The sequence below is a fragment of the Nyctereutes procyonoides genome, unplaced genomic scaffold (assembly GCF_905146905.1).
Source record: "Nyctereutes procyonoides isolate TBG_1078 unplaced genomic scaffold, NYPRO_anot_genome, whole genome shotgun sequence".
Lineage (NCBI taxonomy): Eukaryota > Metazoa > Chordata > Mammalia > Carnivora > Canidae > Nyctereutes > Nyctereutes procyonoides.
In genome coordinates this window covers 22,907,247-22,926,304 of record NW_026575128.1, presented here as the reverse complement: position 1 = coordinate 22,926,304, position 19,058 = coordinate 22,907,247, and the positions used below count along the sequence as shown (strand labels likewise).

The following is a 19,058-nucleotide window of genomic DNA, read 5'->3' as shown; positions in this document are numbered from 1 at the left end:
TCATGGATGGCCTCCACCAGCCCTTCTTGTGCAGTGATGGATCTTCTAGGCCCAGGGTTACTCACCCTCATTCTGGGAGGTTTAGTGCCTGTTTCAATGTCACTGCTCTCAGTGCTACCATCTTAATTTGTGGTGATTTCAGTATCTTTAGAGATAATCCTTAAAACAATCCCAGCTCTCTTCAAATAATCTAACCCATCACCCTATCTCAGCCACTCCCATAGACATTGCTATTACCAGGAACTGTGAATCTTTCATGATCTCAATTTATGCCACTGTCTCTGACCATTCCTTCTTAACTCCTATTCACTTATTCTAGGACCCTGAAGCAACAATTCATTAAGTTCACTGGGACCTCCAATTCATTGATCTTATTATCTATTTTATTTTATTCTGTTTAGTTTGGTCCCTCACCACTTGGTTTCCATTCTTTATCTAGCCTCAATGGCACTGTCAATTATAATCACAACTTTCACAGGAGCCTTCAATTCCATTGCCCTTCTCTTGTTGAAGGGAGCTGGAGAAAATCACAAATCCACTCTAACTGATATCACTTTATACACTACCACACCTCAAATGAGCCCTAAATTTTGCCTAGCCCCCTACTCAACTTCTGTGGCCCAAACAGTCTCTACTCTTCTGTTTTATTTCTTTCATAGAACAATAGATCTCAGATCTCAGATTAGGAAAGAATTTTAAAGTTTACTTAATTGACTTCCAGAAATACATTATTTGAACCCCTCAAAATATCTGACAAGTGGATGTCTAGGTCCTGCTTGTTCACAAAGATGGAGAACTTGCTACATTATGAAGTTGCCTATATTATTTTTAGAGAGTTCCAATTATTAGAATGTATTCCTTGTTCTAAGCAGATATATGATCAAATATAACTGAAGTCCATTGTTCTTCATAAATATATTTGCAGTTAGAGTAAATCAAGTCCTTTTGTTCAAGCATTTGAAGACATGTATGTCCTCTAACACCTCTCTTCTTAGGAGTTATTTCATTCTCTCAGCTTCTCCTCATAAAATAGGGAACTTGGACAATGTTTTGCCATCTGTATTCGTATTTATGATTTTACGCAGAAAGTTCAAAGAGTCTCCACCTCCCTTATTGCTTTTCTATTATTTGCTTCAATTTAGGATCTTATAAAAAAGATCATGATACTTTTAAGGAGTTTGATAATATTAACATATTTTGCATAATTCCTACTCCAAAAGATAAGCACAAAACTGATTGAGACTTACCTGATGGTCCATATAATTCAACTCTATAACTAAATTTCCCTGTTACCACATTTGGTGGGTCCCATGAAATTGAAAAGGACTTCCCTGTAATGTTGCCTGTTACACAATTTTGTGGTGGTCCTTCAGGCACTAAAATGGTTATAGAAAAAAAATGAATAAATAATATACACTTAAAATAAATGAACATATTATTGCATATATACAATAAAACACAAAGTCAGAAGGAAAATAAAATGTCACATCATGAGCAAATGTTTTTTTAACTTAGGAAAGGAAAAATGAATGAATTGAAGAATTTAAATAAGACATGCTGGATCATCAGATAAACTACTCATTTACAACAGTTACTAGTTTAATTTGATGCTGTATATGACTGCGTAAGGTATTTCATTCTCATTCCAATATTGTTTCTTGCACAGTTACGTTGTCCTGATGGATACTTATATATTTAATTCAACCAGGCCTGGGCATCTGCCTTGAAAAATGCTCTCCCTCTGGTGGACACTGGTAGAGGGTCAGGGAATTAACTCCACCTACATCACCTTATTGGCAAGGATCCTCACTTTCTTTATCAATATTTGTATTTGGTTCCCAGAGGAAATTTATAACCTACAGTTAGAAGATTCTGATGTAACATTGGTAACATATAAAACGTAATGACATTTTTAAATAGTCTACTTTTCACAGATATGTTCCTACATTTTATTTTCTTTTGATTGAAGTGAACTATTCCAAATATCTTTCTCAAGCCGAAGTTCTCATCTACTAAATTTCACTTTGTGTTATCCTTATGAAATTATTATAGAAGGAGGAAATGGTATGATTTAAAGATGATTTAAATCAAGAAAAAACTTCAAACTTTATATGATGAAACGAAGAAGCTGACAGCTGTCATCAGGGAAAAAAAAATAATGTGCTTTAGGGAAATTATCCTACCAGCAATAATTTCTAGTAACCTCAAAAAATTATCAATCACAACTGAATATCTGATACCACATATTTAGTATAGTATCAGGTTAGTAACCACATAAATTTACATATATATGTATATATATTCTCATAATTAAATATATAAACACTCATAACTAGAAATGTGTACTCTTCAAACTTAGTAGTAATAACATCTAATTACTCCCATTAAACCCAACACCATCATAAAGGAGGTACTATTGCTGTCTCCATTTTTCACATAGGGAAACTCTAGTGCAATATGTAGTTTATTTTTTAAGTACTATTTTTGTCTGTTACTGAAATGTGAATCACATGATATTTCTCTCACTATAGGTGTTACCTCCACATTTGGTTATAACAGTATAAGTGAGAGGAGGATACAGATGATTATAGGAGATGAAGAAGGGCAGAGATGATTATGAACAATTGCTTAGATCAAAGAACAATAAAAGCTGATCATAGGATCATGGTTATTAGCTCAAGGATGGATTCTTTCAAATCTCCTTTCTCTTTTTAGATGCTTATGTTCGTACTGTAAAATAATATTGAAATTAAAGATGCTCCAGATGGTATGTCCATGATCTGTTACTGGGGTAGAAAGTTATTGAAAGGAAAGGAAGGTTTTAACAAAAAGATCTATATGAAAACAATGAAAGATTATTTTATAAGTAATTTAATTATTTTTTCTACATCCACAAAAAATGAAACACCATACCTGATTCTGGTGTCCTGACAATGGTACTATCAATATAACCTGCTTCAGTTGTAACAGCAGAAACTTCAAAAAGATACGTTGTATAAGGTCTCAAACGTGTCACTACGAAACTTATAGGCTCTTTCCACACAGAGCTTATCTCACTCCTTGCCAACGTGCTTGAATATGTGGTACGTGATGGAGGTGTAACTCTACCAAGGGTTGGAGAAGGGCTGGTTGTACTCCATAAAAAAGATTCATTATTCTCCTAGTGAACAAAATAACCATTGAAAAATAATATGGTATCTCTTGATGAACATGAGAAGTGTAATTCATTTATTTTTCCTTTATAGCATAAATATCATTCTTAAATTTATGTATATGTGTATGATTCATTAAGATTTAATAGATTATTATCTATTCAATTTACAGACAAATTTGCTAGAGTTTAATGATACCCATTTATGTCTACAGTTTTAGAATAGAATATATTTATTGCAGTCTTTATACCTTAATATTTCTTATGAGTAGGATTTCAAAAGGCTTAGAATAAAGGTAAAGCTACCGCAAAATCATTAATAAGAATTTTTAAAATTCATGTTAAAAAGTACAAGAACCAAAGAGGTAAACTATATTCCCTTTTGTGAAATTTCAAGCATAGGTCACTTTCTCACTGGTACTATCTTTTTTTTTCTCATAAATACTCAAATGATAAAGCCAATAGCACATATGTTGCATATGTGTATACGTGCATGTATGTATGTTTATGTGCACATTAGAAATACATCCTAACTTTAAAAAGGTTTTAATACTTCTATAAATTATTTAAAACAAAAGTAATTTTCTTTGTTTCTCCAGTAATATCACAAAAATCATCCAAATTATTTTTGGAAAAGCATTATTATGGTACTTCCAGGGATTTCCCATAAATGACTAGAGTCATAAATTCTTCATCAAAGACATGCACAGCAAAAACAATCTACTTCCACAACATCACTTTGTTGCCTTCCCTTCCTCTCTTGTCACATGGAAATATTACCTTTTTTTTTCCAGTGATATCCTATACTTTCCTATTTCAAGCCTTTATAAAATATCCTCCACCCAAAATACTTCCCTCACATGCTCTCCCTGTCCTTACACCATGGCCAATCCAAGACCCATTAACAAATGTTACTCCTTCCATGAAGTCTCTTCAGAGCTCCCTGCAGTATTTTTATACCTCTTGAATTCTCAGACCCTTCTCTTATTCTACCTTGAATATAGCCAATTGTGTATAACATGATACTATACCTAACACTACAAGTAATCAAACGGCTAATAACCACTGTGGTTTAAAAAGTTTCCATATACTGGAAACTTCGCTCACCTAAAGTTTTTGAGACATAGAAAGTGTTCCACAATACTTACATTACATTCTGGCAATTTCCCAGTCAAAATGTCTTCTACTCTGATGGAGACATCTTCCACTACTATCCCACTTCTGGCATGCTTGACACTAATCTTGAAGCTGGTTATTTTGCCATTTGGTTGCCAAGGTAAATACCAAATCAGGTTTACTGCAGAATAGTTAAAGGCCTCAACTGTGAGATTCACCACTTTTCCTGGAGCTGGGAAAGTGAAAGAGATTGCAGGAAAGGAGAAAATACTATTATAAAATTTAGAATGGCATTTATATAATGTTGGGATGTTTTATTTCTCATATTATATAAAATTAAATATACTCTCTTAGAAAAAAGATCTACTCAGGCAAGACTTTTTGAAATATATTTAGTTAATTTTGCCTAAGATAAAGAACTGGAATTTGAGCTCATAGAGTTGTGGTTAAGTGGGAAATAAGTTAACTTTAGCATTATTTATCTAATGGATCCATGGGTGAACTATTTCAAAATAAGTCTGAAAAATATCCAATCAACAGTTATTTGTGAATCTACAAACAAATTTGAATAACAAATCCCCTCCTAAAATATTTTGGAATTACACAGATTCCTTAGATAATGAAGAAGTGGCAAATTGAAACAATTATTCAACCATTTATACCAAAGAGCACATTTCTGGAATGTATGTAAATATCTAATGTCTAATATAAAGTGAATAGCACCCAACTGGTTGTGATTATGATATTTTGAATTTTTACACCCTCAAAATCAAATTTCACCGAATTCACGATACTTTATTATCAATTATTGATAAATGGCAATAACAATCTATATGCTAGGGGCACCTGAGTGGCTCAGTTGCTTGGGCATCTGCCTTCAGCTCAGGTCATGATCTCCTGGGATCAAGCCCTGTGTAGGGTTCCCTGCTTCTTTCTCTGTCCCTCCTCTTGCTCATGTGCTTTCTCTCTTGCTTGCTCACTCTCTCTCAAATAAATAAATACAATTTTTTTAAAAAAGATATGCTATTCTAGCTACGATGAGACAAACATGAAGTCAGAATGAAAGAATATTATGCCCATTAATTTCAAGGTAAGTTATGCAAAACTGACAAAGTAGAGTAAGATCCTTTAGCATTTAGAACAAACCTGATAAATCACTACTGAAAGAAATAGAAACAAAACATGATGGTAAATCAATATAAGTGATAACAGAGGTGTCTACTATTAGGATACCAAATAATAAGAGTTTAAATATACATTGTACAGAAGAATACCAAAATGTGATTTGTAAGTTATATAAATTATATAAGGAACTTAGGTTCTGGGAATGAGGGTTGTATATGAATATGAGTTAAACCAGAGAAATTAGGACAATTAAGGATAGCTGAGTTTTAATGAGAAAAATATAAAATAATTTAGAAGGATGATTAATCATTTATAATGAATGGAATGTTAGATGGAAATTTTTTCAAGGAAAACTCATCAATGTAATTATTTAAAGCTTAAGAAGGAAGGACAATGACAATATAACTCTCCGACACTAAATATTTAACACTTCAATTTCTTTTGGATGGATAAAATATAATAAAGAAAAATATTAAAAGGTTAAATATATCATGCTATGAAATTATGAATTAAAACTTTTATCATGAATCTTTTAAAACTGAATATATTTGATATATAACTGTATAAATTTAAGGTGTGATTTGATACATTTCTATAGTGTATTATGACTGCCATTGTAGTGATATTTAGTACTTCTACGATATTACATAATTATGATATCACATTACATAACTATAATACTGCATGGTTGTCTATATTCATTATACTGTGCATCAGATCTCTATGGCTTATTTATTACTTGAGTCAAGTTTGTACCCATAAACAACATCTGTCACATTCCCCCCAACCAATCCTCTGGTAACCACCACCATTTTACTTCCTCAGTGAATCCTAATCATCCTTTAAATACCTTATTTGTGTAAACTATCCATATGTTTATAAGTATGCCTGATATACATACACACATACACACATTAAATATGTACATGCAAAAAACAAATTACAGGCAAGCTAACACATTTTCAAATGAGCCTCAATAACACAGGGAATTATTCAAGTATAGAGAAATTTGAATTTATAAGGTAACCAACATTCATTAAATGCATGATTTTAAAATATTCAAGAAGTGCCCCCAAAATATTAAATACATACGTAGAAAGTAATTATGTTGAACATTTAATGAAAAAACAGTATTTTTATTAACTTGCTTTAAAATTTTTGTTTCAATTAAATATTTCTGCTTTTGTGTTCCTTTTGTGACTTTATGGTGTCTAAAGAATAATCCTGGCTCTCTTCTGTAGTTGGTAGGTCTTTCCCTATCTTGAATATTCTAGTTTCTAGTTCTGGAGTTTTATGTGCCAAAACCTATTATTTCTTGATATTCATAGAGTGAATTTATCCATCTTGATCCAAGTTAAGCTTTGACACTGTAGTATCAAAAATTTCTATTTATAAAGTCATTTCATCTTTCAGATAAGTGTCTTCCCACACTTTGAGGATACATCTAGACTAGTAACATGCACATATTTGTATAGCTATGTGAAGGTGTCTACAACTTTTCAAAGTACACACTATGCAAAGTATACATTTACTGAACCAGAAAGGACCTTCATAAATCTTTTTGCATTTCTAAAGATCCATCAAGTTGAAAATGGAGGGCATTCTGTTAAAGCCAAAATAAATTCTGTGTTTACCTGAAACAATGCTGAATGGGAAGTTAAGAAGTTGAAATTTTTGTGCTTATGGATGCAATATAATTCAGAATGGTATAATTAGTTAACTTTTATACTCTTCCTAAGAGTATTTTTATTCATGAGGAAAGGAATTCCTTCTGATTTGACCATAATAAATACAGTTTATTTATTCTATTGAACTAAACCTTAAATTTGGGTTCTTTTAGCACAAATAATAAAAAGGGGCACTTGGGGAGAAAATTACAGAACACTGATGCAATTAAATTTAGATTTACATTACATTTTTACCACTTTACATTTACAAAAAAAAAGGAAAGATAGGGACAAGAGAAATATTATATAATTCTACAATTTGCCCAAAAACACACAACAAATAAGAAACAGTGAGACACCCAAGACAAAATTATTTCATATGTCATTCAAAAATTATTTCCATTAGCTTCCCTAAAAACTGAAAAAATAAGTGATAATTTTTCTTTTATATACCACTGAATATTTAATTTTGAAATGATAGTTTTCCCACTTGAATTTTAGTTGTATAAATAATTTGAGAGTCAATCTGCTCAAAATCAACAAGAGTAATTTAAACCTCATAAATCATTAATTTCTAATTTTAAATAAACTCCTGAATTTTCTCTAACTTCCTATGGAATAGAACATATTTTCATATACTTCTTTAGATAAAGTCACAATAAAAACTGGGCCACAAAGCTTGATGCATATTTTTTAACATGAGTCATTGCATTATCCTCTCTAGATACACAGGGCCCATTTCAATTTATCCCTTTGGGATAAAGTGGTTCACTGGAAGATTTTTATCTTTTAAATATGAGAACATTTATAGTTGCAAAATGTTTATAGAACATTTACTATAAAAATTATACAATTTCTTTTTATAGCACTTGTCACTAACCTGACATATTACTCAGTAACTCATTTACTTTAGCCTACAAGAATGTAAGTTCCACAGAAAATATTTGTTGTTGAATGGAGATGCCATTATTTATTCAATCATCTTGCACTTATTGGTTCTAACTTTTTGCTATTATGTATAGAGGAATTGTTAAATAAATAAAAGCACCTCCATTCACTAGCTTATTTTTATCACAAAGCTTATGTTCTACTAGGCTGATATATACAATAAAAAATAACCAAGTAAATGTGTAATGCATCAAGCTGATCCAATGACCAAAGAGAATTTGTTAGGACTAGAAATGAACAGGAGAAAATAGAGGTTATTTTAGAAGGTATAATTAGGAATGTTAATGTGAGATTTGAAATAACTAGGGGAGAGAGACAGGGCTATTGAGTGAAAGAGTATTCCAGTTACAGGAAACAGCAAATGCAAGGGCCTTTTTTTGTTTGTTTGTTTTTGTTTTTTTTGTTTTTATGATAGTCACAGAGAAAGAGAGAGGCAGAGACACAGGCAGAGGGAGAAGCAGGCTCCATGCACCGGGAGCCCGATGTGGGACTCGATCCCAGGTCTCCAGGATCGCGCCCTGGGCCAAAGGCAGGCGCCAAACCACTGCGCCACTCAGGAATCCCCATGCAAGGGCCTTTTGATGGAAGATAGGTGTAGGTGGTATATTTGGAGGGAAGGAAGAAAAGTTAGAGATGGATCAGAGAGGGAAAAGGGCATTCAGAGTGCTGTGGACCATGGGAAGGACTTACAGTCTTCTGAATAAGATAGAACCATACTAGGAAGAGAGAAGTAATATAGTCTGGCTTATATTTCAAAAGATGATGTAGCTCTTGTGGAGAGGGGGAACTGTGGACAGGTAAGCTGGAAACCAGAAAACCAGTAAGGAGACTTTTAATTGTTCAGGCAAGAAGTGATGATAGATTAGAGTGATTTGCAATTAGAGTGAGATTCAGGATGCATTTTGATGTAGTTCTGGCAAGATTTGCTGATAGAAAAAAAAGATTTGCTGATAGACTATACTATGAGAAAGAGGCATCAATGATACATCAAGTTCTTTCCTCTCCATCATTGAAAGAAGGGAGGTATCTTAAATTGGTTTGGTAATGACTACATGTTGTGGAATAATATAACTATAAAAATCTGTATTTCCAAAAGTCCAATGTCATAAAAATGCATATGATTTGATATTAACAGGAAAAGGTGGGATATAAACTTGCATAGATGGCATAAGCCTACTTTCATTAGTACATAGTCATATAGACACATATATAGGAGAGAAAAAAGGACCAGCCGGGAATGCATCAAAATGGGAACGGAGTTTTTATATGACAAGGCCATGGATAATTTTTACTGTTTGTTTCTTATTTTTTCAAAGCTTTTTTTTTAAGATAACACTTACTGTTTTTATAATCAGAAAGAACAATATATATTTTAATGAATAACTATCCAAGAGGATTCTAAAAGTAATTGGATGGCCATGCTGTTGAAAATTTTATAGATTTTAACACCCTTACTTGGTTTATATAGCTATTTATCTTAAATGCCAAAAACTTATAATTAAGTTAATTTAGAATAAATGATTTAGGCAAATTACCACTTTCTGCAGTTTGGAAAAGAAATGGGTCACTAAACACTCCAATACCAGCACTGTTTTCAGCAGCAACCTAAAATAGACAGAAAGAATTATGTTCAAACTTTTTACTCTCTAATTAAACAGAATCTGAAACAATAAAATTTGACTTGTTGATAAGTTTAATGGCAAAGACACTTTTTCCTTAATTCCTGCAATATTCTCAAAGCATAAAGCACACATGGAGCTATTCCATATTTCCATTTTCCTTAAGGGTGTATTTGCAGCATATTTTGATTCAACAGGTTTCTTAAATTCCTGATGGAAAAAAATTAATAGTCAAGTTTTATAGTCAATTAGTAGTTATAATAGTAACAGTTACTATTTGTGGGCAACTTTTATGTACCAGGAACTCTCCTAGAAATTTTACATATCTCATTTTGTCCACATAATCAAAACATAAGGTGTTCTTAACAGCATTTTATAAATGAGGAAACTGATTGAAACAAGTCAAGTACCTTGCTTGAGTCATACAGAAATAAGTTGTAGAACAAGAATCTATTGAAGTCATGCTTATTTCTAAAGTTCAACTCCTTTCCATTATATTTACCTGATACCAGACACTATGACTATTTCTGTAACAAATACAAGACCATGTTTATGGTATCTGGCTTGAGAGTTTACAATCTAACCAGTCAAATACATACTCAAGAAAAAAATTTTAAAAATGAGTATAATCAGTGAGACTAAGTATTCTGAATTTAAAAAATAGAAAAATTCTTTTTGACTCAGATAGTCTAGTCAAATAGCCTAGAATAGGCAGAGAAAATATCCTTATTGAGCTCAAGACTCTTACGCTCTTCCAAATGCCATAACTGGAGTCTGAAAACCGTATTTAAATTGAACTCCACCAATTCCCAATGAGTAGATGTAGGTAATTTACTTAGCCCTGTTCTAAGTCACATTTTCCTTTTCTTTAAAATGGGAATAACAATATATCTATGTCATAGAATTGTTCTAAGGACTAATTGAAATAACACATGCAAAGTACTTAATAGGATTTTCCCCAGATCATGTAGATTTGATATCTACATTTGAAGATATCAATGTACTGCACCAAATACCCTTCGGAATTCTGCAATGGTTAACATTTATTTGGAACAGCGTAAAGGTCACAACAATGATTTATAAAGTATGAGATTAAAAGGAGAATAAGGGCTTCCCAATAGGCCTGAAATAAGAGAATTTAAAGGAATAAAAATTCATACTCCATAAAAATAGATCTAAGCAGAACTCAGTTAGCTAAATTACCTTTCTGTCTTCAATAGCTTATTATCACATTAAAATTTAAACTTTAAATATCACCTTTACATATCTTTATATATTACCTTAAATAGTAACTTTTACTTATTACCTTCAATATTTTAACATATAAACTAATCTGAATATGTTCTTGTTGATAGAAAATATGCATACTATGTCATTTTTAGATGTCCATTAGAAAAGGTTTCCTACTCTTTACTCATGTTTCTGCAATGAAATAGTCATCATGAATCTTTGACTTTCACCTTGGGTTTGCATCAGTAAAAATTTCCTTTTTTACTATTTCTCATATGAGGGATCCCTGCTATTGGGATGCTCTCTAATTCTTACTGTGTGCTTTGATTCCACAAATAGGCATGCTTCCAATAAGGAAACCCCATGCCAGGCAAATTCTCTTTCCCATCATTTCTTACCATCCAGAAAGCCATCTCAGTTATGTCTTATATTTATACAGCTTTTATAGATTCTTTCTCCATATTTAATTATCTTAAAAGCTCAAAGAACATATTAATGTTATATTGAAAATGGAAAGGATCAAAAAGATATCTGTATCTTTTATTATACTCTGGAAATATCACAAATATATCTTAATTATAACACTTTCATATGGCCTAATTTAGGATTGCTTTTTATATGTTCTTTATTTAATTTTTAAATAAGATGCTTAATTTTGCATATTAAACACTGTAAAGAACTAAACATTTTTATAAACACAATAAAACAGGGTAAAATTTCAGGAAACACTTATTGAATGGAATTGAATTGAATACATTGTTCTCTGAGAAACTGGCTCGATAGAAACTTTCATACCATTATTCAAAGTTTGATGACAGACATACAAATACAAGAAGATTAAGAGAAAAATACAAAAACTAACTTTAGATTTAGTGAAAAAGTAGAATATTTTACCTCTAAAAAGCCTAGATTATGTAATTTAAGCTTGATTTATTCTTTGAAACAGTAGCTAAATCAAATGTTTTCAAAATAAATAAATTATATGAATACCCTTAAAAATGAAAAGAAATTATAATAGTTCAAATATTAAGAGCCCAGATGGGCACTGAGGTTATGACTCAGATGATCGTTCTTTAGTCACTTGGCTATGTTCAACTATAGATGTTTGTTCAGTGAGAAGGAGCTCCTTCACTTTAAAAATGAATGAAATATTTTAATACTGAGTATTAATACTTAATACTAAATATTAACAAAAATATTACCTTGATTTCATATGTTGTTCCAGGATTAAGATTAGTAAGAAGAACTTCCAGACTATCTGGCTTTGTTCTAACTTGTGTGTATTCTGTTTGCATCCATGGACAAACCTCCTTATATTTCACAATGTAAGATATAATCCTTCCATTTGGATTAGGTGGTGTATTCCAAGACAGAAGAATCCCAGCAGATCCAACTCTTTCTCCTGCTAGGAAGACTGGAGGTCCTGGTTCTATTTTTAAAGATATGTTGTTAAAAGGTCAAACGATTATTGTATCTTCAAAATCATAAGTAAGAAAGTTTTGTTTTGTTTTGTTTTACAAATGTATGCTTTTGAAGTTCCCAAAGACTAACGGTCTCTCAAATGTGAGTTTATCCTCCCTCGAGCTTTGCTACCAAAGGGAAAAAAAAAAAGACTAAATGCCTTAGGGGATACCAAAAACATTCTTTTATAAGAATGTAAAAAATGGAATGCTACAACATACTACATGCCAAATACCCTTTTCACGCCAGATCATTTTTAAAAGAGACTTATTTGTGCAAAGCTTCCCCATAAAACTAAGAGAGCAAGAATACAGTCTTACCAACTAAATAATTCTTCCTAAGCAAGAGCAGTGAGTTTATCTTCTTGGCTCTGGATTATTATTATTTTTGGATTATTTAAATATTACCATTAACAGTGTCTGATCCATTTCACAAACAAGTATAATTATCTTTACTCTCTGAAAGTCAAGAAAGCTAAAGAACCAGTAGAACACAGATGCTAAACAGATCACTTTCTTAAGTTTCCATTTTGCTTTAATTACTAACCTGTTTTCATTTTAGTGAAAAAAAATAGCACATATGACTCATGTAAGTATTTCCACCCAATGGAGTTATATTAGCTGCAAATACTACTTCATAAAAAGGGAAGACATATATACTCACTTGTTACATTCGTTGTCACTGTTCTACTAACAGGTGAGCTGTATGTGGTAGCAGAAATAGAAGAGATAGTTACATCGTACCTAGTACCAGGAACCGCATTGGAAACATCAACCTAGAACACCCAAAGCAAAGAATTGTGTTAAAACTTTGTGGAAAACAAGAAAGCTAAAACAATAAATCTATCACAACAAGAAAATAAAGAACATCTCACTCTATAACTCTGCACTGTTTAAAATATTCCAAGTTCCATATTATTGTAAAATATAAATTTGTTCCATCACATAACTATTTACCAAATAACAGGTAAGAAAAACTTACAAAATTTACTGTGCTATCAAAAACTCAATCAGTATTTCAATCTCTCTAGTTTATTATCACAAGAAACAACTATTTAAGAGTCTTAGGAAATCTACAGCCCATTGTTTAACCCTTGTTTTTAGGAGTATATATGAAATACCTGGGTCTCTGAAGTTCCAATAAAAAGTAAAAGAAAAATGATAAGAAAATCCATCATTATTACATTTTTCAGGCAGTGGAATCACATTGATGGCTCTAGAGAGAAATGTTGCCTGCATTAATGATTTAAAGACAGATCCTCCTGGCAAGTACACAATTAATGAGCCTGGATTACTCAATAGCTCTGCCCTTTCTTTGTTAAACTATTCATGAACCCTTGGATGGCTGGCTGTAGGTTCTGGTAAGACTTAAGAAAAAAAAAGGCATAGACGTTGCTAAGGTAACAGTCCACCCATGCTGAAACTTACACTCATCAATTCAGTATCAGTGTTTTTGTCTTCATTTTATGCCTTTTAAAAACTCTCAGAAGAGTGAGTATTCATGGCGTATGAGTTTCATAAAGCACTTTCCTATGAGGACCAAATATAAATACAAGTTGGCTTGGCAAGTACGAAAATGAAAACTATACCTGATACTCTCCACCTCCAAGATCTTTGATAGTAACAAAGCCACTGTCAGGAACAAGATCCACATGAAACCTTTCCACATGGCCAGAGGGCAGGCTCCAGTACAGAGAAAAGGAATGCACAGAAATATTGAAGGCTTTAAGTTTCTTGGGTTTTTCTGGTTCTGATATTTTTAAAAAATAAATAAAGGTTTGAAATTGAGTTAATTCTCCTAAAGATTCAAAGAAAATATTAAAATCAATAGTCTATCAGATTTCAATATAACCACATTGTTAAAAAAAAAAAAAAAACAAACACCGAGATCTTTAAATTCTCTCTGGTCACACAAAGGTGTCAAGCACTTAAATCTTTAATAATAATAATTTTTAAGTACAATTATCAGAAGTAAAATATCCATTTATGTATCTGTTTCTGGGATATTCTTTATCTGCTAAAATCTGTCAGTTGCCCAAATCGTTTTGTTTTTTTTTTATTATTTTATTTATTTATTCATAAGAGACACGGGTGGGGGGGGCAAAGACACAGGCAGAGGGAGAAGCAGGCTCCATGCAGGGAGCCCAACATGGGACTCGATCCCAGGACCCCAGGATCATGCCCTGAGCCAGAGGTAGACGCTCAACCACTGAGCCACCCAGGCGTCCCCAAATTGTTTTTTTAAAGCTTATGCTCTAATTGAAAATTTGAATCATTTTAAGCAAACTATTTAAGTCCAAACTATTGGACTTATAATATCCAATTATCTGGATATTTTACCAAGCCGAAGATAATTAGAAAAAATATAACTAACGTCTGCCAAATTTTTCAAAGGGTGAACATTTCTGATGAATATTTAGTTAGGTGTCTCCTTAAAAAAAAAAAAGAGCCATTTTCATGTAGGAAGTGAAATATGATAGCTTTTAAACAATAATTATTTAAATAAGTATTAATTATCCTAGCCACTTCAACCATATTTTTCTACCTTTGCTTCCACTGTTCCCAAAGTTTTGTTTATGCTGCTTTTACCTCCTTAAAGGGAGTTTTCTACTTAAAGTTCTTCTGATTGGTTGCCAATGAGTCAGATTTTTGCTCTGTCTTATCTTTAGTGCCAATTCCAGACAAACAATATAGGAGGAGGAAGAGAGATTATGAAGCCAAGCATGTGAAAAACATACCTGATAAAGACCCAATCTAATAGCATTTTCAAAAGTAAGGACTCTAAGATTAATTATTTAGCTCCACTTCTCATTTTAAAGCCCATGTATCAGAGATGACTTAAAATGGATATAATAAAAAATGAAATATACATCTTGTAACAAAACTATTAGGGCATATGGCATAAAATAGACATCTTAACAGGTCAATTTCTCACGTTTAGGTGGGTGAGATACTTCCAGAGGAGTTTTTCTTTATCTTCTTTGAAAAGTTCCTTAAATGCTTATAATGCTTCCCTATAAGTGATCCTGGTATTGATGAATTAATTTCCACTATGACATTCTCAAAGATACAGCCAACATTCTCTTGGCATCATCTCCAAACTGTCATGTAGGGAAAAGTGTATTTTTATAATGACTTTTTAGAAATACTGTAAACCCAAGGTGAAAGGTCAGAGGAATACCCCGTTTGTAGGGGTAAAATTCCTTCATTGTGCGTAGCTGCCGGCATTTTTCCTGGATCATTCGGCACACAGACCTATGTCCTCTCTATTCCCAGGCTTAAGAGAAAAGAGCTCAGTTCTCCTCACCAGCCCACATTAAAATACATAAAGGTCTAACATGACAAAAATAATGAATTACTACTCACATTTTCTGATTTATATGAGGGCTAATACTATTTATTTCCTCAAAGATCCTGAAATGCAACTAAGACCTATGAAATCTTAGGCAAAACCTGGGAAAAGACCTAGGATGAAACTCTGGAAGAAAAAAAAAAAAGATAAAAATGAAGGTCTGTTTACTGGGATGGTGGTAAGATAGGATGTAGTTTCCTAGACTGTGGTTTAAGATTACACACTGAAGGACTCTTGGCTAAGGATGAAGTATGTGTCACTAAGAAGAGGAAGGATATATTTGTCTGGAAATCTGCCAATCTGATCAAGAGGGAAGGTCTGGAAGCTTCAAGACAGTTTGGTAAGGACTTTTCAAAGCAGAGTGAATAGAAACCCTGGAAATGCAATGAATTTAGTGTAACTGAGAAAGGCCAGCCTGAGCTTCTGGAATCAAGTAAGAAGGAGGAGAGGTGCTGATCATGTAGGCCATAATAAAGATGTTAGCTTTTTCTCACTCCTAAATGCAATGGAAAAGTGGGGAATTTTAAGAGGAAAACAATGTGACTTTTTAACAATTATTATTTTAAAAGCTTTACTTTGAAATGATATATGAATGGTATAAGATTAGGAGAGAAGCAAAAATGGCAATAGGAGGCCAATTTGTAGATGTTGTGTTAATATGAACAGAGGAAAAAAAAGGAGGCTTGCCCTCAGAAAAAGGTATGGTGATGGACTAATGCTTATGCCATTGTGGAAGAATGCAGACTCCTGCATATGGGCTAGAATACTCAATGAACTGAAAGTAAACACATGGCTTGTACTCGTGGGATATAATCTCTTAAGAGGTAGGAAAATATGAAGCAAAAATATTATTCCCAACCAAATTGTTGCTAACCAATAAAAATCAAATTGGGAAATGGATGTGTTTGGAGTTTTCAGAGAATATTGCATTGTGTTCAATTTAATTAGGGATAGCAAACAGAATTCTAGGCTTAGGTACATATTTTTTTAGACCAGAATTTCTCAAGCTAATCCTCAGAACCCTAAATCCTTAGAGTCTAATAAAAGTTGTTGTATGATTAAGCCACTTTGTCAATAATTTCTTTTTTAAGTTAAACAGCTTTCTTTATTGCAGGATATCTCAGAGACTTAAATATGCTTAACTGTCTTATGATTCTGTAAAGCAGCACTGTCCAAAAACAACATAATGGGAGCAACATTAAAAAGATAAAAAGAAACATGTAAAATTAACCCAATATATATTTTATTTAACCCAATATATCAAAAATATCATTTCATCTATAGTCAATATAACTAACATTATTAACAAGCTAGTTCCCTGTCTTCCATACTAAGTCTTTGAAATCCTATGTCCTTCACATTTATAGCACAGCTGAATTTAGACTAGCTACATCTTAAAAGTCAATAGTCCTAGATTGCTAAATCACGACATATTGAACAGTATAGCTTTAAAGAATCTTTCAACTTTTCCCCTTGGCATTTTAGTGAATTTACCTAAATTGCATTTTGAGAAGCTGAAAAAAGAAAACCCAGAAATATAATCCCATGATCAGTGTCCATAAAGAAAAAAAACAGTTCAAAAGGAATTAAGAGGACCACAAAAACAAAATTCTGATATAAACTATGGTACATTAACCTTTAAGAAAGAGTAAGAATTCAAAATGGAAGAGCAAGCTACACAGAGAACTCCTCAGTAGATTCTGACTCAAAAGAATATACATACACAAAGTGAGAGAAAAATGTTACATACCTTGGAATACCCACAAAAAAAGCTGCACCTACTTATCAAAATAGTATCAAGAAAACAAAAGTCAACTATTTTAAAATAAAATGGGAAGACTTAAAAAGCTTCCATTACAATATTTTCTATGTGCTAACACTGTATATAAGTTTCACATTTACTTCCAAGTGAAACAAGTCAATCGGAGAAAGACAAACATTATATGGTCTCATTCATTTGGGGAATATAAAAAAATAGTGAAAGGGAATAAAGGGGAAAGGAGGGAAAAATGAGTGGGAACTATCAGAGAGGGTGACAGAACATGAGAGACTCCTAACTCTGGGAAACGAATTAGGGGTGGTGGAAGGGGAGGTGGGCAGGGGGGTGGGGGTGACTGGGTGATGGGCACTGAGGGGGGCACTTGATGGGATGAGCACTGGGTGTTATTCTATATGTTGGCAAATTGAACACCAATAAAAAATAAATTTATAATAAAAAATAATAAATAAATAAATAAATAAATAAATAAATAAATAAATAAATAAATCCTTCCATGATTAAATCATAGGCTGGGCATAATATATACTATGACTGAGGAGATACTCATGCATAAGACATGCAAAATTATAACAAACTCCTACCAAATTTATGATGTCTTCCACACTGTCATAGCACTGTCACACACTGTATGTAATGTAACAATTCATAAGTACAATCTATTATTGTTTTCATTTAAAAATGAGAAAACAGAGAAAGAATTTAGGCAACTTCACCAAGGTCTTAAAGCTAGGCTAACAGGTGAATGGCAGAGCCAGGATTTAGACCTAGAAGCACTAGCTTCAGAACTTAAGGTTCAATTATTATGATAACTGCACCACTTTAACCTATACAAAGTGGCTTAAAAATAGTAGTAGATCAAGAAATCCTAAATCAATCAATATTTTATAGAGGATTCAAGCAATAGGGCGATCCATAATTTTAAGTCTAAGATTATTATTTGAAATGGCCCCCTAAATTGAGACTCTACCTAAACATGTTCTGTGTCAAGGCAACACATATTTATCAAGCACCTATAGCTTCCTCATATTTCAGAAATAAGTATAAACTATTAATAAAATAAACATTCTTTAATAAGTGAGCATCACATTAGCTGCCACAAGAGTCTAAACAAAGAATCGTTTTTTAGGACAGGCACTTGTCATAGGTCCTGGAACTGGATTACTGGGTTTAAATCCTGGCTCTGCCACATAAATAAGATTTTAGGCAAAGTCCTTAACCCCGCTGTATCTCACTGGCCTCATCAACTGGGGGATAATAATACTGCTATTACACACATTGTAGTGAAAATAAAATAAGTAAACACATGTAAAGTGCTTAGAAGAGTGGCTTGAATATAGTAAGGCTTAGTACATGTAAGCCATGATTAGTATGAATTGTTATTTCTCCTATCTTTCTCTGTAAACCTTGGCCATCTCTTTGTAAAACCATCACACTGCCTCTTCTTAATTTCTTACTTTTAGCCCCCTCCTCATGTCAACAGTGCTCTGCACACAATGGGCCCTCCAGCATTGTTCCATTATCACCACTCTCTTTACAAAAAGCAGGGTGGAGGGATCTTTTCTTGCTCCAGAGTCTCTCTAATCAGGAATCCTAGGTTACCACCCTTCCCT

The 19,058-nt window shown here is 32.7% G+C and overlaps 1 protein-coding gene across 6 annotated transcripts in view; it reads right to left on the bottom strand.

Annotated features, from left to right (window-relative positions):
- PTPRQ (protein tyrosine phosphatase receptor type Q) overlaps window positions 1-13,506 on the bottom strand; it is a 208,709-nt gene extending 195,203 nt beyond the window's left edge. For all 6 annotated transcript variants that reach the window (XR_008666689.1, XM_055342067.1, XM_055342066.1 and 3 more), the window contains exons 1-7: window positions 13,438-13,506; window positions 12,981-13,092; window positions 12,059-12,285; window positions 9,543-9,612; window positions 4,300-4,499; window positions 2,914-3,160; window positions 1,248-1,376 (exon numbers count right to left, since the gene is read on the bottom strand). Coding sequence is in view for 5 of the 6 variants with exons in the window: in XM_055342067.1 (XP_055198042.1) it covers window positions 1,248-1,376; window positions 2,914-3,160; window positions 4,300-4,499; window positions 9,543-9,612; window positions 12,059-12,285; window positions 12,981-13,092; window positions 13,438-13,494 (1,042 nt within the window). In the remaining variant the exon portion in view is untranslated. The remainder of the gene's footprint in view (window positions 1-1,247; window positions 1,377-2,913; window positions 3,161-4,299; window positions 4,500-9,542; window positions 9,613-12,058; window positions 12,286-12,980; window positions 13,093-13,437) is intronic.
- Between the last annotated feature and the right edge of the window lie 5,552 nt (window positions 13,507-19,058).